Source organism: Papaver somniferum, chromosome 3 (assembly GCF_003573695.1).
Source record: "Papaver somniferum cultivar HN1 chromosome 3, ASM357369v1, whole genome shotgun sequence".
NCBI lineage: Eukaryota > Viridiplantae > Streptophyta > Magnoliopsida > Ranunculales > Papaveraceae > Papaver > Papaver somniferum.
In genome coordinates this window covers 172,157,397-172,180,172 of record NC_039360.1, presented here as the reverse complement: position 1 = coordinate 172,180,172, position 22,776 = coordinate 172,157,397, and the positions used below count along the sequence as shown (strand labels likewise).

General features: G+C 38.0%; 1 protein-coding gene and 1 pseudogene across 2 annotated transcripts; both read right to left on the bottom strand.

The window, feature by feature from the left end:
• Positions 1 to 9,207: 9,207 nt before the first annotated feature.
• LOC113358034 (transcription factor PHYTOCHROME INTERACTING FACTOR-LIKE 15-like) lies at positions 9,208 to 13,110 on the bottom strand. 2 transcript variants are annotated; one of them, XM_026601537.1, is made up of 7 exons: positions 12,490 to 13,110; positions 11,141 to 12,386; positions 10,933 to 11,037; positions 10,784 to 10,849; positions 10,573 to 10,638; positions 9,997 to 10,488; positions 9,208 to 9,817 (listed from the first exon to the last, which is right to left on the bottom strand). In XM_026601537.1, exons 1-7 carry the CDS (start codon positions 12,615 to 12,617, stop codon positions 9,701 to 9,703), a joined length of 2,220 nt encoding a protein of 739 aa, XP_026457322.1. In that variant the 5' UTR covers positions 12,618 to 13,110; the 3' UTR covers positions 9,208 to 9,700. The 2 variants fall into 2 exon arrangements, with proteins under 2 accessions (XP_026457322.1, XP_026457323.1); XM_026601538.1 differs by having other exon boundaries at positions 9,208 to 9,814.
• Positions 13,111 to 19,901: 6,791 nt separating this feature from the next.
• On the bottom strand, positions 19,902 to 22,776 carry LOC113358032 (annotated as a pseudogene).

Genomic DNA, 22,776 nt, shown 5'->3' with positions numbered 1-22,776 from the left:
TTCAAAGACAGAGATGAAATTTTATCATTAGAGAAACTATTCAAAGATTTATTAAGATGTTCAAGAAGAGTGTCATTATCTAGGGCATCGGGAAATGAACGAAGAAGAGTGGCTTCATCAGAAAGACCATAAATGTCTGCAAAAAGGATTAATCAAATAAGATAAGACAATGAGATGAATGAATGAAAGGAAAGGAGAAAAATTGAATATCATAGAGCTGATCATTAGTTTTATGAAGAGTAGAAATTTTGTTCCTTTGCGAAGAAGTGCCGGTTTCCAGTTGTTTGTTCTTCTCGCGAAGACCTTTAACTTCAGCTTCTAATTGTTCGTTCTTCTCACGAAGACCCTTAGCTTCAGTTTCCAGTTCTTCATTCTTCGTACGAAATTGAAGATTCTTCTTTTCAAGAATTTCGCGTCTCCTCTCCAAATCTGAGGCAACAACGAAAGAAGCTTTTCCAGCCTGCGAAGAAAATAAAAAAAATAATTAAAATAAAAAGAAATTTTGAGTCACAATAATGAAGAAGTAAAAAGACGAAGGCATACCAAACTATTGAGAGAATTTAGGAAGCTAGGAGTCACTGATCTGGAGACCCCACGAAGAGAACTATCACCATCCAACAAAGGAGCATCGCAAATAGTTGCGAGAGCTTTGCATGTACTGGCGAGGCAATTATCTTCCATCTCTTGCCAAGAATCAGAAAAGATACCAGATAACTGTGCCATAGAGGATTCAGGTGGAGAATCTTTATTCGTATCAGAGTCGTCATCATCATCTTTGTTGTCTTCATCATCTTCAAAACCATCAGGGAAATGAACATCTGAAGGAGGAGGAGAATTCCCTCTCTTTCTTTTCTTTGAAGAGGATGCAGATGATTTTCCTTTTTGAAGAATATCTTTACTCTTATCACCAGCCGTCGCAGCTTTGATGGGTTCTTCTACTTCAGCAATAACCTTCACACACAAATGAAGATAAGAAATAGAGGCAACAATATATTGTTTAAAATCATAAAAGAATATTTCTTACCTCATCTGTGTATGAGCGAAGAGCTAGCAAGGTATTGGCTTTCCCAGTCCTGCGGTACCTATCTTTCAGTTTCTGGATCTGTAGAATGTCGCAAGAATCAGCGAACAAAAGAGTAAAGATAAATAAAGAAACATAAAGTGGGCGAAATTGGAAGAAATATACCTCTTTCACTTTATCAGGCCAAGAGAATACCCACGGTTGATAAGTGGTGAGATTCGCAGGAATGACATTAGAACCAACAATATAGGATCCTTTCAGCATCAAGGGGAAGACGCACCATTTATCATCTTTGGATTGGCGATGGGTTTTATTTATTCCAGAATGTCAATAAATGCCATGCATGAGCATTTTATCTTCAACAATAACATCATTCCTTTTCAAGCGAACACCCCAGCGAGTATTCTCCTTCTTCATAGATATTAGTTCATAATTTTCGAAGAAATTCGCTACTGTGTACTTCTCAGCGACTATCTCCAAGTCTGCGAATTTAGGATCCCTAAGCTCTTTAGGATAAAGAGATCCTTTACCAGTACCGCGATTAGCAAACTCCAATATCAGACGGATGCAATCCCCACTTAATTGGAAGATAGCTCGCGAAAAATTCGAATGAGCAAGAATTTCATAAATAGAGGAATGTCGGGGTTAAAAAGAGGAATAAGGAGACCTGCGAGAATTTGACCCAGCGAGACTATAATTGTCTGATCATCAAAGTGATGATCAAAGAAAAGTTTAATGGAAAGAATTGATTTGGCACTTTCACCAGGAATGGTAGAAAGTGTGAAACATCTCTCGGCAAGATCTTTTTGAACTTCCTTCAAGGTTTTCTCATGCTTTTGACCGCTTGGAGGCATATTTGAATACAAAGTATGGGAATGAATGAAAAATTAAGAAGATTAAAGAAAGAAGATAGAAGAAAAATTACAGTAGAGGAATTTACGGAGAAAATGATGAAGTTGTAGAGAAGATAAAAAGAGAGTAGAAAGAGAGAGAAAAGGAGAGTAAGAAAGAGTATATATAGAGGAAATTTTTTCGAGAAGATAAACATAATTAAGGCGAAAAGACGTGAACGGTTGAGAAGCAGCGGTTACAGAAGACGTGTCAAGAAACAAATGGAAGAAAAGATACGTGTAATAAATGCAGGATACGAAGAGATGGATAACTGCGACATTTCTCATATCATTCTCTTCTTCGCAGAGACAACATGAGAAGAGGCAAGATGTAGGATCAGAATCTCGCAGCTGCAACACTTCAGCGAAATTATTAACAACCTAACACAACAATGTCGCAAAGCAATTTCAGAAACGACATAATAAACGACATCAGCTAAATCATGAGAAAAATATGATGGACTTGCGAAAATTAGGAAGTGTGCGAGATTAATATTTGTAAGGTTGCGAGAATATCGCAAGCCATATCCGAAAATAAAGGACAGATTAGCCGTCATCCACTATTAATTCCCTATAAATAGTCATTCAGTTGTAAAGGAAAAGGAGAGAGATCTTTTTAGAGAGAGGAATAAAAAACAATTAGGAGAGAGAAAATCAAGAGTGTTTATTGTTCTTAATCCCTTTATCTTTTCTTGTAAGATTGTTCAAACATTCATCAATAAAATTAAGATTGTTAATCCAAAAATAAGTTGAATGTTAATGAAATCTTGTGAGGGGTGTAGTGTAGGATTTCCTGCAACTACAAGTAGTGTTCATTGGGTTTAATTAGAGTATATCTTGAATATTAAACATCGGTTTTCTAGTAGTACATTCTGGTTTTGCAAGGAAGTTAGACTAGCTAAGAAAGCCAGGGAGGGAAACCTGACTTTAATTTTTCAGAAAATATCCCACCAGGTATTCTAAGCTGGGTGGGAAAAGACTATCATGTAGTTTCTTCTTTAAGGAGTAATAAAAATTCATTATTTGGATAAAGAAAACAAAATTGGAACTTGATAGATCGGGGTTTTGATGAGGGTGTCACGCGGACACTCTTGGATATCCACAAAATTGGTCACCGCCGTGGTGACTAAGTGAGAGAGTCCCAGGGACATGAATAATCATAGCCAGGCCTGATCGCGAACACATTCGTTAACATAATCAGCCCTTCTAAAACCCATTTAAGATGGCCTTGACACTTGGTTAGAACTTTGCGTACTGACTGTGCGTTCATACAGTTAGTGCAGCATTTGATGGACGATATAGACTTCCATGACGGCATGAAGCAAAACTGTAACTGTTGGAAAAAATACAGTTTTATGTGAATAAAAATTAATAATAAAATGATTTTTCCAAAAATAAAAACACCTATCAAATTTATCTGTTTGTTTTTTACGGGATAAATTTATCTTATATATTTTGGATTTGGATTAGGGTTTTATGTGATGTGAACTTTTTTTCTCTTGCCGTGAGTGTAGAGAACTTCTTCTTCGTCTTCTATGTTTGATACGAGGTTTTAAGTGCTAACGATTTGTGAGTTTTCCGCTGCCAAGTTCTAGAAGGACAAGTTTGGATGTGCTATTCAAGCTTGTTAAGATTGTTGTATCTTGGAGGCAGATGTACCCGTAGGGCTATAGCATCATCTTTTTCAGAGTGTAGCCGGGGCATTCTTGTCTTGAGGACAGTATGTTGAACATGCGCCTCAATCTACCATTACCGTTTTCTTCTTTCTATTGTGTTTAGCAGGATGTTCAAGACATTAACAGTTGACTAAGGAGAAGACACAAAAAATCAGATAAGTGCCTCTAATATTATTTAGTTGTTTGATTAATTTTTAATTGTTATTCCCCAATAATCTTAAGACAAGAAATTTATCATAATAACAATTAAAATTGTTGAATTGGGTTTAATAACTAGGACCAGTAAAGAGTAGTGTTGGAGTTTTTGAACCCTAAGAAGAAAAGATACTTTTCGGGTATCTATATACAGTGGATAATAGCACCTTATTAATGATGGGATGTTTAATAGAGATCGAGCATTCTCCGGAATCTCTGTTTCGACAATTTTTTATCTAACATGTTGGTATATGATAAGATTGAACTTTTATGTCGCGTAGGTGTTTTGGCCTTACATGTGAGAAGGTTTTTCCTCTTACAAATTTGAGAATTGAAACCATCAAAAAATTTCACGTTGTTTGGTTAAGCTCTTAAGCCATTTTTCTGATCAGTTTCATGATCTAACTATCAGGTGGGCGAATCTGATAATGTTCTTGCATCTATCAGTGGTGTTCTATTTTTTGGTCGGCAGAAAGCTACCTAAAATATGGTAGAAAGTGATGACGACAACAAGGGTATTGACGTTCCAGTTTGATACACATCTAAAAAGAGATGAAAAGTTTTGTACAAGGAACAGAGAACCTTGTGTTTCTTCCATTGGTTGGATAATCTCCTTGCGGGTCTTGATATCGAATGGAGACGATTGGAAAGAAATAAGGAGAGTAAACGAAGAAAAGTTGATGTGCTGCAGTTGTGTGTGGATAATCGTTGTCTCATATACCAGTTCTTGTGGTGTGATCAAAGAGCTCCTGCATCACTCAAGTATTTTCTTAATGATACCGATCTTATCTTTGTTGGATCTGGAATCGAAGCTGATGCCTACAAGCTAATGGTTGATTATGGTTTGAAGGTCTTCGAATTTTGGTCAGCCGAAAGCTACCACCACATGCCTGGTACCTTCACAAGTGAATCAACATTTCAACTTGATACTTTGGAGAAAGATATGACAGCATCAAGCATCATCTGGTCTAGTATCTACACGAGGGTTTCGATGTTCCGAATTGATATATACGCATGCTAAAGAGCGGACAAGTGAATCCCGGAACCAATCGGCGCTTTCGAAAGGAATAAGTCCTTGTGTTCATTCAACTGTCATAATCGAATGAAGCAACAAGTAGGGAGTAATCTGTATTAAACTTAGTAGATACCAGAGGTGATTATTACTCTAAAATTGGTTTGAATTTGAAGAGTTTATATGTCTGTATAAAGCCTTGCCATACATACAAACAAGGCGATCAGAGGGTCAAATGGTGGCCCAGTGTTCCTCATATTGGAAATGCAATACGAGTTGAGGACGAGAGATTCTGTGAGGTTGAATGTACCTATGGGGTACAATTCTGTTTCAGTTTCTCATAATTGAATACCTTGCGAATTTACTTCAAAGGAAAATTATAGTATTGCAGATTCTAGTCTCTCATGCAAATAAGTGAAATGTTGCTCCAATACATCGGAAACAATATTCTCAGTTTGGAAGGGGTAGGAGGGTGGAGAATGTCTCTTACCCAAGTGAAGAGATGTGCTAAGAAGGACCATCACAACAAACATATTCTCCATACGGTGCAGCACCAGCTGATTTTGATGATGAGTACACGCAGCAACCACCTCATGTTTAGGCTCAGCAAGGCGCCATTCTGGTTATAGTCAACCTGGTGCTCATGAAGCACCTGGATATGCTCAAGATGGTCAGGTTGGTGGTCATGTGCCATATGGGACTACTCAAGCAGGTTATGGTGAGCATCCAGTTCCCAGTAGTAGTGCGGGCTACCGGTATCCTGGGACTGTTGAAGCTGGAAACAGCAATTATCCTTCTGAATTTTTGGATGATTTTTCAGCTTAATTAACAATTAATCTCTGTGTTGAATCCCTGACTTGTGCTTGTATAAGCTATGCTAGGTGCCACACAGGAAAGCACATAAGATCTTGTTAGTCAGGTGAATAAATTGCGTGCAAAGACGAGGCGATGGATGCGGGAACTGGATCACTAGATTGTGCCAATGAAAGTGAGTCCTCCATCATGCGAAAATATACCTGGAGGTACGAGTAAGTTAATTTACAATGCATCTCCTCATGCAAAGGTGCTATGGAACTCACGTTAGGCTTAACAATTATGTGACTGTCTTTAAGAAGTTACTTAAGTTTGTACACCTTTAAAGTAATGTTTTGTGCTGAGAATTTCAACAAAAAGAGATGAGGATCATTTTATGATGATTAGTTGTTGTACCCATTGCTGCTATGCACTAGCTCAAAGCAAGAGGTAAGCCTTAACTAATTTTAAATCATCTAAATGTGGGGGGATGTTAGGCATAGGAATGCTTAACGTGTTCAAGGCCTTTTGGCCAGTTTGGTTGCAAACGTACATATAGAATTTGCTGGACATTGATGCATATTTTGAACTTTGAATTTTTGCTAAAAATTATTGCTTGTGTGCGATTCAAGGAATGCTGAGTTTTGTTGAAAAACATATTGCTGGATTTTTCTTTTGCCAAAGAAATCAAGAAATCCCCTTGACTTGTTTAATTCGATGCACGGCAGTGCTGATAGCATACATAATGTTAATTAATTTGATTCTGACCAAGCTTGTCAAGAATTCACTATAGGTGGAGGTGCTGATATCTATGATCTATATTCCTCAACTGTGAGAGTTCGCAGAGATATGAGATTATGGACCATTTCAGGCAGCAGTGATCTAGAGAAAAGAGGTAATCAGAGATTACTTTGGCTTGTTTCTTACAATACAGTAAGTTTCTTTACTGTATGCGTTAATTGGGTGTAACTGTGTAACGATACATAAGTAGTCGTAGTGGTGGTATCCTTAAAAGGTTGATCAAGATGTGAGACAAACTACTAGGTAAGAAAACATGAAGTGTACCTTATACAACCGGATTGTATGTATATGTTAGTGAATAATGCATATATTTCGGTATTCCATTGTTATATATATTACAACCACTAACAAATCTCAGATGTTGAAGATTTTGCAGGAAACTAATGTGTTTTGACGTGGTCTAAAGGATCAGTAAGTAATCAAAAGAAATTTTGAGGAAATAGTTTCTGTCTAACGTGTTTATGTGTTGTAAAACAGATGTGCATATCCGCGTTTACCCTGGGAAATCACAGGGATGCTCTGACTAGAGTTCGAGTGATTGGAATGCATGAGGTACATGTTTAATTACAAATATGTGATATATATTGCACTAACCTTAATTTTAAGGTAGCTATAAAGAATGTACTAGTGAATAGTACATGTGATATTTACGATTTGACTGAAAGACCAAGTTGATTGATATGATCTAAAGGATCTAAGTGAACCAAAAGATATTCTGAAGGAAATGGTCTTTGTCAAACTCGATGCGGTTAATGTGTGTTGTAAATGTGCAGTATAGCATGTGTATACAAATACACTAGTATCTCAAAAGAATTACTGGGATGATCTGATCAGAGACTTGCAATACGACTTGTGGTACATATTAAATTGTGTATGTGATACATATTATACTGACCTTGAGAGATGTTGTTGTTACAGGCTATGAAAAATCTTATCCTATGTGTGTATCCTCTTAAGGAGTGTCTATCTAAGGAATTCCTTAAAACAGACATGATGAACTTGATTTTTAAGAAATCAAAGTTTGTGTGCTTTAATTCAAGCATGAGAGGAAGCCGATGGATATCAATATCCTTCTTAGAAGATATTCCTCTGTGACCGAAGCCTGTGGCCATCATTGCAGAAACTCAATTGACTATGTGAGTCTAAAGTAAATGAGCAATGACAAAGTCTAGACATACTCAGAGAAGGCTAATTCGGTAAGAGAACTATACTCTCTAATGAAGTAATTTTAGTTGATTCGTGAAAGTCAAAAAGAGAGTCTCAGTAGACATGTAAAGTCAAAAGAGAACCTCATGGACTTAGTGAAGTCAACAGAAAAATTAGTGATCCTTTGACGAAAGGATAATCTAGAGAGATAATTTGTAATTATACATCGAGGGGGATGGGACTTAAGCTCATAAAATAAACTTGCCATGAAGGATACTCAACCTTACTGACTGGAGACCCCAAGATCAAGGTTTCGAATGAGACAACTAATTTGTGGTGGGTAAAGGTAAACACTATCAGAGAATTAATTCTCTGTCCCTTCCCTATGATGTAGATGTGATAGTGTGACTGCACGTGAAGGATGACTTTTAATAAGTCTTAATGAGTTATATAGTTTCAATTTAAGATTGAAGTGGGGTGTAGGAGTGAACACTCTTGATGGAACGCACCTATCTGAATGAGGAAGTTGGTCGCTTCCTATGAGAATATGAGCTGATTGTCTAGAGCATTCTGAAAAACAAGACGTCCAGGGCCAAAATAGACACAACGGCGGAGCTTGGCAGCAACTTGGAGATATCATGTGTGGTTATCGCGAATTACACCAAATCTTTGACAGTTCAAGACCTTATGGACACTGGCTAATAAGTAGTTCATGTAACCTCTCACTAATCAAAGGTTCAAGACCTTATGGACACCTATGCCTATTCGTGATATTTCCTAATTTTCCGTGTTTTTATCATATTTTTATTCATGTGGGGAATTGTTGGAAAAAATACAGTTTTATGTGAATAAAAATTAATAATAAAACGGTTTTCCAAAAATAAAAATACCTACCAAATTTATATCTTCGTTTTTTACGGGATAAGTTTACTTATATATTTTGGATTTGGGTTAGGGTTTTATGTGATGTGAACTTTTCTTCTCTTGCCGTGCGTGTAGAGAACTTCTTCTTCGTCTTCTATGTTTGATACGAGGTTTTAAGTGCTAACGATTTGTGAGTTTTCGACTGCCAAGTTCTAGAAGGACAAGTTTGAATGTGCTATTCAAGCTTGTTAAGATTGTTGTACCTTGGAGGCAGATGTACCCGTAGGGATATAGCATCATCTTTTTCAGAGTATAGCCGGGGATTCTTGTCTTACGGACAATATGTTGAACATGCGCCTCAATCTACCATTACCGTTTTCTTCTTTCTATGGTGTTTAGCAGGATGTTCAAGACATTAACAGTTGACTAAGGAGTAGACACAAAAATCAGATAAGTGCCTCTTATATTATTTAGTTGTTTGATTAATTTTTAATTATTATTCCCCAACAGTAACAATCTAATCACGCTTCCAGACGTGGTTCAAATTGAAGACTCAGAGAATTGATCAACCCACAGAGCTTTTCAGGACATCAACAGCTAATGCCACCGGCAGGGAAAACAACATTAAGATCAGTAGCCAGTAATGTTGCTCGAACACAATCTTCATCATAAAACAGCAAGAAGAAACAGAACATCCAAGAATAAGCGGTTTCTCATTTACAGTCCATACAGTTCAGAATTACCTGTTACTGTTGCAGCATAGTCCCGTTCCAACTTACCAACAGAAGTAAAGCCTGAACAAAACAAAAGAACAAGAAAAGCTTTTATTGCTCAAAACTAATGTTTAGAGTGGCAGGGATAATGAAGCACAGCTTCAACTATTAATAGATTTCCATATTAGAGATCAACTCAGACACTCATACATACATAATGGGTCTGGCAACTGAATATACAACAAAAGGCAAAAATATGAAGAAAAAGGCAGCAGACAACACAACCCGCTTTCAGCTCAGCAAAATTCTTATAGGAGTTAGTATAGAATAGTAGTGATACAACAGACACTGGAATGCATATGTTTATGGGAGGAACTTCTAGTTGAGTTCTCCATCTCTAGAGAGTGGAGTCACCCTGACAATTTAAGTCAGCTCTATAACAAAGATCAAAACGAATGAATGGAATAAGAAGCAGACTGCTCGTATGTATCTATATGCCACTTCTTCTTCTTCTTCTCAGACGTAACTAGTTGTCAATTGAAGCTTTTCTACCAAACCAACCATCAATAACCCATACACTATTCAAACAGCTAAGGTCCCATTCCTGTTGGAAGAGTAGATTTCTCAGTTGCCACCACAGGCGGACTTTGATCGCTTCTTTGAGCCAGAGTGGACAGCTTAAACCCATCTCCTGCTTCTTGGTCCTGCTGGTAAATGAATGGACAGTTAATGGCTTTTACAAGATTAGAGGCTTCAATGAAGACATTTTGTTCTGAAGAAATAGTATCCCCTGTATTCTAGTATATGCAATAAAATTTAAGGGCTCCTACATAGTTTCTTTCTCTTTCTAACAGTTAGTATTAGCTTTAGGATAAAATGCACAAACCTGAGACTTTGGGTTCTGCTGGCTTTCGACGTTTGCATTCTGAATTACTTGTAAGTTAATGTCCTTGGAACTTGACGTGGATGCTGGTCCTGGAATTTCAGCAGGAGTAGCAGTTCTCGGGACATCAGGCACCGGAACCGATTTTGCGTAAGGGCCTTCAGATGGAGGGGCATAGGATGGATGTGGCATTGGCATGGGTATCCCTCGACCAGGGTGCCCAAACATCTGAAGGTTAGATCCAGGCATGGTGGGAAAATTATTGTGTCCCGGAAGAGGTGGGCAAGGGAACTGCATGTTATGCATTGGAGGCACCTGCATCATCGAAGAAGCGCTGCCCATATCGAGTATTCCCATCCCAAAACCCATGCCCATTCCCATTCCCATCCCAACACCCATGTGTGGGAAGTGCGGCATGTGTTGTCCAGGCATACGTTGCATTCCGGTAGGTAGCATCATTGGAGGCATATACATCCCTGTTCCCATCGACATAATCTGTTTCATGGAATTTTTGTTTAGTCCAAGGCTACAGTTTATACGTATTTATGGATATCACATATTATGCAATAGAATGTTTACCTGTACTTGAAGCTGAAGAGTCTTCAGATACTCAATGGCCTCATCAAGCATTGAAGCTTTGTCCACCTTGTAATAGCACGACTTGTAAGTCAGCAAAAGCAGCAAAAACTATTTGTATGAAATAAATAAAGAGAACTCCAGCAAGCATAAACAGCATCCGAGAAAGGAACCTACTAAATTTAAAAGGAACACTTGAATGCACATTACCTACCTTATTGCAGTTGGGTATGAGTTCTTGTAATGCTCGCATCTTCTCATTTATTCTATCCCTCCGTCTCTGAATTGCATATCCAAATAGTTAAGAATCTAACAATGGGTAAGCACAAATGAAATGGAGTCCTGCTAGGAAGTCGTACTCACTCTTTCAGACAAATTATGCACTTCCGCAGCTCTAGTCCTCTTAGCACCTGAGCCTCCTCTAGCATTAGATTGTTTTCTTGCCCCTGCAGACTCTTCTTCTACATCCTGAATCAAAATTGATCTCGTCAGATACATGGAAAGACATTTACAAATTCAGAATTCAAGAAATATACAGAAGCAAAGAGGCAAGCGTTGGACTTTCACTTACTTCACTTTGGTATTCAGACTCATCTACTTCGCGAGATTTCCTCTTGGAGGAGTGTTTGTAATCATTAGAAGTTCCTCCAGCACTGTTTCCCGAGCACATCGAAGAAGATGCAACCGGTGGTTCCACACTCTTATCAGTGTCTGGCCTTTCTGTGTTTGTACTTGCCGCAAAACTCGACGTTTGACGAAGAATTTTATCTGTCAACTCAGTACTCCTAGAGGCATCTTCTCGAGAGATTGCCCCAGACTGCTCAGCAGAGGACAATTCCTTAGCAGGGTTACTGGTTGATGGATCAATATCCACCTTGCTTACAATCTGAACTGGTGGATTTTGGAATCCTCCAACACCTTTGGAACTAGTCGTCAAGTCAATGAGAGGGGACTCGACAGGGTTGCTACTAAAACCAGACATCTTAACCTTACTTCCTGTCCTATCTGCGCTGGATAAACCTGCACTGGGTGCAACGCTGATGCCCTGAAGATTGGCTTTAACAAGTGCAGCAGGGCGCGAAAAGTAGGAAAAATTCATCAAACCCAGAGGAGTACTAGTGATGGGAACTTGATCTTGCTTCTGCATCTTCGGGATAAGCACTTTACCTGCTGCTTCTGGTGTCTGCTTTGAATATCTATAAGATGCCTGGTTAACATCACCACTGCTGAAATCTGAAGCTCTTGGTCGAGGAGATGAATTCGAATTATGGCATTCTAACTGATTGATACTACTGCTCCTAGGCCTAGTTGCTGTGGTGGTGTCAGTGGACAAATTGGAATCCGTAATCATCTGAGAATATCTAGCACTAGTATTCTTAATTTCAAATGGAACCACACCAAAATTCTGAGACTGAGCCGTGTGAGTCTGATGAGAGGAAGACAAGGAATTGAGATTGACCCCAGTCAATTCAGAGAAGAAATCTGAACCATAATCATGTTGCATAGAATCTTCAAGAGGATAACTCAACCATGGACCAATATCATCATCTTGATTCAATCCCCCAATGTGATGATGTGCCGAAGAAGGCCCTCCAGTCGCGGCCGAGAAATCATTGGCGGCGGCAGCATCCATATTACCAAACTTACTACCAATCTTTGAATTGACAACATCTCCTCCTCCTCCTGCTGCATCTTTCTTAGATGAAGGAGATGAAAAACCACCAACAGATAAATTCTTCCTGTTCCTACTACCTGATTGGCCGTGCATCATAATTTGACCGTTTTCACACACTAACTCCACGAATTCATTCTCAGGTCTACATCATCAAACCAATAATCAATTGATAAGATTGAACTTAAAAATACCAAAAAGTATATTAAAGTAAAAGAATAGTTTTTTAAATGAATAGAGAGACTCACGGGAAATCAAGATCAGTAGCAGCAGCAGAAGAATAAGTCATCCGAGTGGGTTGTGTTGTTGCTGTAGATGATGAATCAAGTTTGTTGCTGAAACGGTGATGATGAAGATGAGAAGATGAATTTGGCATTTTTTGGTTAATTTACATTATCAAAATCAGTCTCTACACCAGCTTCATTCTTCTTCTGTACAGACTTTTGCACACTCCATCCATTGAAGTAACCACCTTCTTCAACCAACCCACTTTTGCAGCTCTTATCCTTGAAATTAGAAACTGAAAAGCACACACGGTAAAACAACCACAACAACCTCCTCAATCAGTCAGTCAGTCAAAAACACAAATATCTTGAGATCACTCACTCACTCTGATTATTTATATACAACAATGAAAATCCCAAACAAGAACTGTGGGTCGTTGTTGTTCTGCAACTTCTAGTTGTTGTTCAATGGAAAAGGAGTTTGGGAGTGAGTAGCTGAGGATCCATGACGGCTAGCTGCTGGGGAGAAGAACTTTAAAAACACAACAGAAATACTAGTCTCCTCTACTGGTGCTACTTAACCATGGCTATTAGGATAATATCTGACCGACCCTTTAACCATGGTTGTCCTTTATTTTCTTTTCCATTTCGTCGGAAACAAAAAATTAAAATAGACTTGGTTTGGACTAATATGGTTTTGGTTCTACGAATGGAAGGGCCCGGCCAACACCGACACCACTTCCGAACCAATCATCGCCATTCATACTTGTACCGTTTGGTATACGGCATAGTGTCTATAAACTAATTTTATTTTGTTTTATTATTTTCCTTTAGAAAGTGATTTTGTAAGCTTAAAAGGTTATTACACGGCGATTTAGGATATGTTGTAAAAAAATTTATTATAAAGTCATTTAGTATAATTCAACCATATGGGATTATCCTAGTTGATCAGGAGTCTGACTTTTAAATAGGAGGTTAGCGGTTCGGGTTTCCGCTCAAACATTAGAAATCTCGTGTAGTTATTCAGCAATTCGACTCTCCGCTCAAACATTAGAGATCTCGTGTAATTATTATTGATTTACTGTGGGAAAGAGGGCCGTTGGAGATGTCGTGTAATTACTATTAGCTTAGTTTACCAAATCATCGCTTGGATTTTCTTTTTTCTTTTGTACGAAGTGATAGATAAAATTTATCGCGTTTATCTGAATAAATTTTTAAATATGTTAGATTTTGCATTGGTGATGGAAAAAAATTCTAATTTTGCACTTCTACATCAATTAGTGCGAATTTGTGCATGGCATACATGACTATGTCCACTTTGTGCTGTTAACGTCATTGATCTAAATTTTACATCATTCTTCCGAATTAGGACATATTCTGCATATAGAGCTCCAATCTCATTATCTAACAAGATAAGATTTTTGTAGTATTATATTCTTTTTCTTTTGATTTAGATATTATCCTCTTGTTTAGCACCCATTACTTTATGTAAATAATGTAGCTAGCTAGAGTTAAGATAATGTTAAATAAATGGTTATACGGACATATAAAAAGGAGTTAACATATCTTCATATCTCCTAACCTACTCACTTTAAACTATTTAGGGTTTGAAATATCAGATTTGGTTTCTATCCCATTTTAAGGCTGAAAAAAGAAATAATTAACAAAGAGATTGACTTGCTAATCGTGATTAAGGATCATTAATAGCTATCTTTCTATTTGTCTATCTAGATTCTTATAGTAGTCTAATTAGTTAGTTAAATTCGTTTTCTGTACAAGTATAGTACTATCACCATGATTGTTGGAGGGACTAGGAAGGAACATTTGATTAATTAGTGAAAAAGACCAAATTTAATTAAACAAGTTTATAAAGAAGCTAATATAAGACTTGGATTAGAAGGATGGGAAAGTGCAAGTATAAAAATTTTATTTGCCGTCAACAATGTTTTTAGCTAATGACTCTTTTGACGGGAACAACATATGACTCCTGCCACTAAACAAGCATCTATTGAATGGTTAAATGCACTACCCTGCAAATAGCCTTTTTTTTCTTAAAAAAAGAAAAATCGTTCGGTGATTCGGTGCAGAAACTCGAATTTATAATTTCAGGGATGAGAGTTCGTCGTCTGGCCAACCAATCTATTCCTCGATTACCCTGCAATCTGTTTGTCAGGGACTGATTCTCGAACTTAAAGAGCTTATAATCATACTTAATTAAGAAAAAATTTAGTTTTCCGCTGGCAAAAGCTACCACTTTCTCCTGGTTTCTTAGAACAAAGAGTGTGAGTCTATTTCTATAAGTGGAAAGCCATACTTCCATTCACTCAACCAAATAATCAAATCTGGCCACATTCATCCTTCTGAATTCTCATCATTTTATTGCACTATAGCAGCCACGGCTGGAATCATGGAGATTTGGTCTATATTCCACGTTTTGTATTTACCAGGGGTGGTGCATCTTGTCTCCATTGCTACAAGTGATGGTGGTGGTGTAGGGCCTAGTCTTTGTTATAGTTACACTCCAAAAAGAGGGACCAAACTAATGCAACACTAACGCGTGTGTGATGATCACATGCTTTGTGTGTGCTATCTAGTTTTGGGTATAATGGTTGTTTGATGCCTAGTTAGTAAGTTCACGGATGATTCGCGAATCATTCGCGAATTTTTCCGTATCACGAATTACCGTCTTATTCCCGTACGTTTGTAACTCCGAACCCAAGTCGCGTATTATGTGGCATTCCCGGATTATTCGCGAATCGTTCACGAATTTTACGTATCACGAATGATACGTCCGTTTAATTCGCCATAAATTCTTTAGCTTTTACTTTTCAAAGATCCCACTTTTTGGGCTTTACTGCCTCCCGAGCATACACGACCGAATATTAGACGTGTTGTAATTTTTATGAAACAAAAACGACTGAAGAGATTTGAAGGTGAAGGTGAGAAAGATCTCAAACTCACTAACCAAGCATCTAAACCACCATACGACGTCCTCTTGGATAACTAATGTTGTATATATTATTAATATCATCATATTAAGTTTATTTTTTCTTTAAATAACTCACATATATGCATAAAAATTGGTCTATGACCTTATAAATACAAATTATTTGTTATATATAGATACCGAATTTTCAGAGCCGAACTCACATTTATAAATCGAATTATACACGTACGTATGCCGTTCCGAATTACTAACGAATCACGTCCCGTTGACCGAATTTTGGACCGAATCTGGATTTTACAAAACCGTATAATACTCGTACGTATGACGTTCCGTACGTTTGCCGAATCCCGAATTGCTAACTAGGGTTTGATGTGCTTCTTCCAACCTGACAAAATTTACTCCCCACTATAACACTGACATGGTCCGGCTCCCAATCGGAAACCCCCAACCAACCCCACCGTGCTTGTCTTATTGCATTCGCCCGTTACTCATCTCATTTTGATTCCCCGGTAAATGTTGCCTTCCAACTCTCTTAACCGACTTAAAGCCAACTTAAAACCACGCCCCTAGAATTCATGATATCCTAAGCTCCATACTATTAGTTTCTATATAATAATCGGAGCCAGACAGACCATCTCCGGGATGTAGGTGTTACAGTGGGTGATGGGTTTTTTGATATTCTATTCCATGGAAAGAGAGAAAAGAATAGAGCAAAAATTCCATCCTCCCTACTGAACCACAATATAAGATAATCCATCCAATACCGTTATGAAACGATCCTTGACTGTTACAGCTTTGTTGATGTTCTTTCCCCATCAATTTGTTTGTTGTTCTTTCATGTCCATTTTCTGTGGTAATAATAATATGGTGTCATCATGTCATTATTGTTATAAAAATTGCATAGAGGTGGAGTGCCGCAAATCCAAAAACGATATCTTTCTCTCTTCTGTAGCTTCATGTTCTGCTCGTGCCTACCGATCTGGCCAACGGTCCCGCGCCACGGGCACTTATGACTGACTCACCCTCTCTTGTTTTTGTATTATTGTCATCTTCTTTGCCCCGGGAAAGAGGAAGAATCAAGCCAATTTCAGCAACCAGACCAAAATACACCTGACTTTTACCTTAATTCACCTTACTTTTACTACTGTAATCTTTTTCATCTTCGGTTGTTAATCGGTTTATGAAGATCATATACATACACATGTTCTTGTGTCTAATCTAGTCTGTTGAGGGTTATGGGAGAAAATGTTCAAGGCACTTCCGACTGCTACCCACCGCCCTCACTGTGGATGCAAATCAGTTCCCTTGGGTCCTTCTGCATGTCTTTCGTCCTCATGGTTCTATGTTAATAATGCAACTCCAAACTCGAACCCCTCGTGTGAACTCCCTCAAGTAGCTTCACTGCAGGTTTACAAGAGCAGTTAATTATTTGCTCTGCCTCACAGTTGACAGGTGCATTACCAGCAAAATAATGACAACCACAAGATCGTGCGAGAAATACATATTAACTGGATAAAATATATGAGATGAGGTTTTCAGACAGATCATAGATGATTGTAAAGAAAAGAAAAACTTACCACGTTGACAACCAAGTTGATGACATACACATACAGATCTCGAGTGAGTCGGTAATCTGTTTCATCAGATTAAGAAAAATAAAAATCATAATTTCTGTCACCTACTTGGTAGTCTTCATTTTTAAATGTACCCATTGTCCCCCTTCTTCAAAACATAACCATGGATACATGATCATGATAATGATGGTATCGGTACTTTAAATCCTAATTTATCGATTTCAACAACTCTAAATCCTCTTACCCATCATAGAATCTCGTTGTCAGGTAACAAATAATGATATTCTGTAAAAAGATCCAGTACTGTGTCAATGCAAAACGATAAAAATCTAAATGACATGCTTGCGTGTAAGTAAATACCCAGCAGCCTGAATTTGAGTCGAGGTTTCTGTTGTTCATATATATATATATATATAGCTGCTGCACTTCTCATTGTATATATCCCTCAGCATGACGCCCAAAGGACCAGAAAGAGAGGGACCATTTTGTCTGATTTCTCCAACATATACTGCTTTCCAGAAAACAAAGCAGATATGAAGAACATGGGTTACACATGCCAATAAAATTACCAATATAGTAATGACAAATACAAAAAATCATTTCCCCAATCACTAAAGAGAGAAAAGAATTCTATTACTAAGTCTTTCGTGTCCAATCAAACATAGTTTAACATGAAAGTTAGTTAGACACTTGTTTCATTGGCAGAAATTAAGGAAAAGACTTTCACCCAATAAACCTCTATTTGAAGCTTTAGTGTGAATGTGGTTCAGGAAATCCTTTCAATACTCTCTTGAATTATCCCTAACCCCCACCGAGACTTTTCGTGCAGTGTAAAAGAAATAAATATTGAATGCAAAGACGATGATTAAGATGATAAACTGACATAATGATTCTTAAAACAGACCAGGGGAAGAGACAGAAGATTATATTGATTAACTAGTAGAAGAAGCATGCTTTCCTGGAGACATAGAAGGTGTGTGTAGAGTGGGGCTCCTGCTGATAAGTAGAATTTTAATGCTCCCTCTCTCTCTGCCATTCTTGGCTGCGAAACCTGTTCTGGAGCATAGCTAGTGGATTCTCTCTCACATTCACTCACTCTTCTGCAATCTGCAATTTGACCACTAGCAAGAACACTCAATGTTTGACTCTTATTTTAGTAGGTGTCCATCATTATTTCCTTTAAGAAACCTAGTGTGGCAGACACAAATAACTTGAAACAGACTCATAAATCAAGATCAGTCCGGATCAGTACAGCCAACTTCCCAGTAAAGATCCATAATGATGAGGTCATTATTACGATCAAACGCATCCTGTATCATTAGATTGATTGTTCAGGCAGTAACCATCTAAAAAGCTAAGCAGCAGACTAGATGATGTTTACTATGAGTTTATTGCGGAAAACCATACCATATAGTGAATGGAAAGAAGAGTCGGTGTCATGAGATCAGCATATTTTTGAGACTATAATGAAAACAAAAGGCAACACAGAAAATATACAGTGCATTGATAGATCATCAGGAAAATATCATCCGAAAATGGTAGTTAAGGAACAAAGATTATTAACAGACAGCCTCTATGGTGCAGGGACCACTATCTGCTGTTATCAATTATTAAAGAAAAATTAAAAAATTATTTGTCAGACATGCATGTTCATCTGTCTACTATATAATCAGACTTTTTTAAACAATTTTTTCTTTTTGAAACAAATCTGCCACCTATCTAATTTTCATCTGCTTTAAGAAGCTAATTGTTACAGCATTAGTTACTCGCTACTTATTACTCCTCGTTTCTAACCTTGTATTTCTTATACAACTCTTGGTGACTATCATTAGGAAGCATTTCCATTTCTAGCATTTGTTCTTAACTTCTCTCAAAAATATGAATTGGACATAGATTCTTAACTTTTACATCAAGCATTTATGATTAGCAGTAGACAGATGTTCTGCAATCAGGACATTTAAGGCAAAGACCAACTCATTGCAGAGTTATCATTTAGGAAGTGAGTATGTGACCATATATAGAGTAAGCCCTATATAATCCCTAACAGTTTCAAATAACACTTATTAGGGCTATATACGACTTTGTAGTAGTTCTCACTCTAATCATTTTGGACACAGTAATAGCAAAATCATCCTACAGTGACAGGGACAATGACATATATTCAGGATGGCAAGATACTCCCAATAATCGGAGAGAACTATGACCCCTTAAAGGTCCATCTATAGGATAGTAGTTGAACTAGAGCTAATTCACCCAGATGCGATACTGTGAATGATTATTAATCAAAGGCTTGGAGCATACTGAAGACTTTGACGAGTCATGATAATTAATGTGGCCAACATGATCCGAGAAACATCTCGAAACCCCGCCTTGAACTGTCTCTACATCTTTTACCAGACAAAAAATAATGGAAAGTAATAATGGGCCTTTTTCAATAGCAAATTCTGGTAAGCGATATATGGAAGTTCAAATTTGTTTTTGAGCATCATAACTTGATTGGAATTAACCTATCTCAGGAAAAGTGATGGTTTCTACTCACAATCAATGGTTAAAGAAGCATGAATAACGATGATCTGTTGGTATGGAGTTAATCTCAGAAGCATGATACCTGAAAAACAACTAAACCACTTCAGATAGAGAAATATGAATTGACAGTGATAAGTAGTAGAGAGTAGAGAAACCATTTACCAGCAGATTGTTGATCTCAAGAAGCATATTGCAGGGCACAGATTGACCAGTAACACTCTCACTGAGAATAAGGGAGATGAGATCGGGAGTTCACTTGAGGTTTCGGAAGCTCAGTTTCACTAGGATGACCCACTTGTTACATGCATGGCCAGTATTATAGATGAAAAATTCCCTAACCCTTCTGCTTGTAGCACAGGGTTAATCATGAAATAAGATTGACCATAGACTTCTCAAAACAATCATTTATATGGTTCTCTTCTGGTTTAACAAAACCAAGTTATGTCAAATTTAAACCACTGTTCACCAAAATTCCCCACATAAGCATAAGCCAGCTGAGGATCTGTGAAACCTATTGATATCCCTGACAATTATCTTCCTATCAAAAATCTCGGAAGCAAAATCCATAACTGTGTGGCAATCACCACAAGTCCTTGGTTCTTCTTTATCCTAATTGGTGTACCAACTGGCAAAGCCAGAAAATCCATGTGCAAGGGCTAGTTTCTCATTATGGTACCATATCCTCTCATCTTTAACTGCATATTCTGTTTCAGCAACATATCCTCTCTTCTGTGCCAAATCTGCTAATTTCCGCAACATTTCATATATCTTATCCGTCCAAGGATGTGAATTATCATGCATTGTGAATAAGTAAGTTGTGTTCTTTAATGTCAACCCCAACTATACCCAGGCTCTTTTTTCACCCCGCTTAGCCCCATCATTTTTCGTACTTCTTTAGCTTTTTCTAACATCCCATAACGTGCATATATGTTAGAAAGAAGCACGTAATTCCCAGAATTTCTTGGCTCCATCTTAAAAAGCCTTTCTGCGACCTCTCTACCTATCTCAAGGTTACTGTATTTCCTGCAACCCCCAAGCAAAGCTCCCCAGACCAATGGGTCAGGCTCAAGTGGCATTGACTCGACAAACATCTTTGCCTCATCCAATCGACCAGCTCGACTTAACATATCAACTATGCATGCGTAATGCTCTGATCCAGGTTCGATCCCATACAACCATTTCATGGAATCATAGTACTTTAACCCTTCTTCCACGCGTCCAGTATACCCACAAGCTGAAAGAACACAGACAAGAGTGATACGATCAGGTTTAATCCCCTTCACCAACATTTCCTCAAACATGTCAATCACTTGATCTCCAAAGCCATGTAGTTGACAAGCTGCAATCATGGCTGTCCAACAAACAACACTCCTATCCTCAATTTCGTCAAACACACGGCGAGCGTCTACCAAACCACCACATTTAGCATACATCGTTACCAAAGCGCTTGACACGCAAGTATTCGACATAAACCCACTCTTAATGATCTGATTATGGATCAATGCTCCTTGATCAAGTGCTCCAAGACTAGCAGAAGCATGCAATGCAGTTGAAAGAGATGCCTCGTCAGGCGATACACCTTCACTTCTCATGACCCAAAAACAGTTACAAGCTTCTTCAAAGCAATTATTTTGTAACAAGCCCATCACCATAACATTCCATGTAACAACATCTTTATCTCCTATGGTCCTAAACAACTTCAAAGCTTCTTCAAATCCAACACATTTACTATACATGTCTACCAACGAGTTCTTCACATACGCCAATTCAACTAAACCATGTTTAATCCCTACCCCATGAACCTGTCTCCCAAAACAAAAATTACCACTGTTTGCGCACGCACTCAACACAGTAGAAAAACTCACTTGATCAGGACAAACTAAAACCTCCTTAAAAACAGTCATTGCCTTCTCATACAACCTATTCTTCGAAAACCCAACAATCAAAGAATTCCAAGAAACCAAATTTCTCTCGGGCATTTCATCAAACACCTTCTCTGCATAACCCATTTCACAACACTTCCCATACATATCAATCAAACCACTCCCAACAAACACATCAGAATCAAACCCACGTTTCAAACCCAAACAATGTATCTGTTTCCCACTCATTGTTTCAGCACAAGCTGGTAATACAGCCGAGAAGGTAAACTGATTAGGATGCACCCCTGTTTGTCTCATCTGGTTAAATAGGTTTAATGCTTCATTAGACTTGCGGGTACGCGAGAATTGAGTAATGAGAGATGTCCAGGTAATGACATTCTTATTATTGGAATGGTTGGTGTTTGAGAATAAGAGTAGGGTTTGGCTAAGTTGACCACATTTGGAGTATAAGTTGATGAGGTGGTTGAAGAGGTATGAAAGATGAGTGAAGTTGTTAGTGATGATTTGACAGTGTATTTGTGTTACATGCTTGATGTTCTTTCTCTGTAATGTAGAAGAGTTTAGGAGCTTGTTTATATATTGCAAGTTTGATAGTGCCATCAAATTGAGATTCTTTTACGCCAAAACGCTACTTCTCAATTGAGCTATTCATCGAACCCATCTTGCAGAGTTCCCCGCATGATACTGTATGTAACCAATCGTGGTCTCTTCCGACACAAGGTGGATCTCGCTTTTCTCAAAAGAAACCCTATTTGCCGCCTTGGAATGAACTCCTAGATTGTGTGTTCTTCCCTTCCAAGAGAGACATTCTTCGTTTAACACATGTTCCATTGGACACCGCTTCCGGAATCCATTTTGATTTTAAAATTTAGGCGTGTATTACTACTGCTACCTCCATTCCTTAAAAAATGGGCTTGTTTAGTCTATAGCAAAGATTAATAAAACTACCTATGAAGTAAGCGGTAGAGAACTTGTGAGGTGGTACAAATTTTTATCGGTGGTGCGATTTTAAGGGTTGGGTGGTGCGATTATTTCATCTTATTTTTTCTCTTGTGTTCTCTTAATTCTACCGTCGTTTGCGGCTGAATAGCGTCGACTCAGCCTGATCAATCTCTTTTGTTGACTACCTCCCATGAGGCAGAGGAAAATTTGGAAGGAGGATATCAGGATTTCTTCATTCCTGATAAGAGTTCTGGTGGTTTTAGGGTTTTACCTGCAAGTTTTGGTTCTAGTAGTGGCTCTTTTCCGAGATTTTGGATCCATTAATTGGTCGGAGTTTTACTCTGGTAAGCGATGTGTTAACCAAGATAAGGAAAATATGTTTAAACAGCCGGTGATTATGATGGAAAGAACGCTGCGTCGTTTCTTTTGCTGATTTTGC

Coding starts and splice junctions, on each gene's coding strand:
- LOC113358034 (XM_026601537.1), bottom strand. CDS start 12,617: ATGCCAAATTCATCTTCTCATCTTCATCATCACCGTTTCAGCAACAAA. Junction 10,639..10,783: donor TCATACCCAACTGCAATAAG/GTAGGTAATGTG, acceptor TGCTATTACAAG/GTGGACAAAGCTTCAATGCT. Junction 9,818..9,996: donor AGCAGAACCCAAAGTCTCAG/GTTTGTGCATTT, acceptor TTCATTTACCAG/CAGGACCAAGAAGCAGGAGA.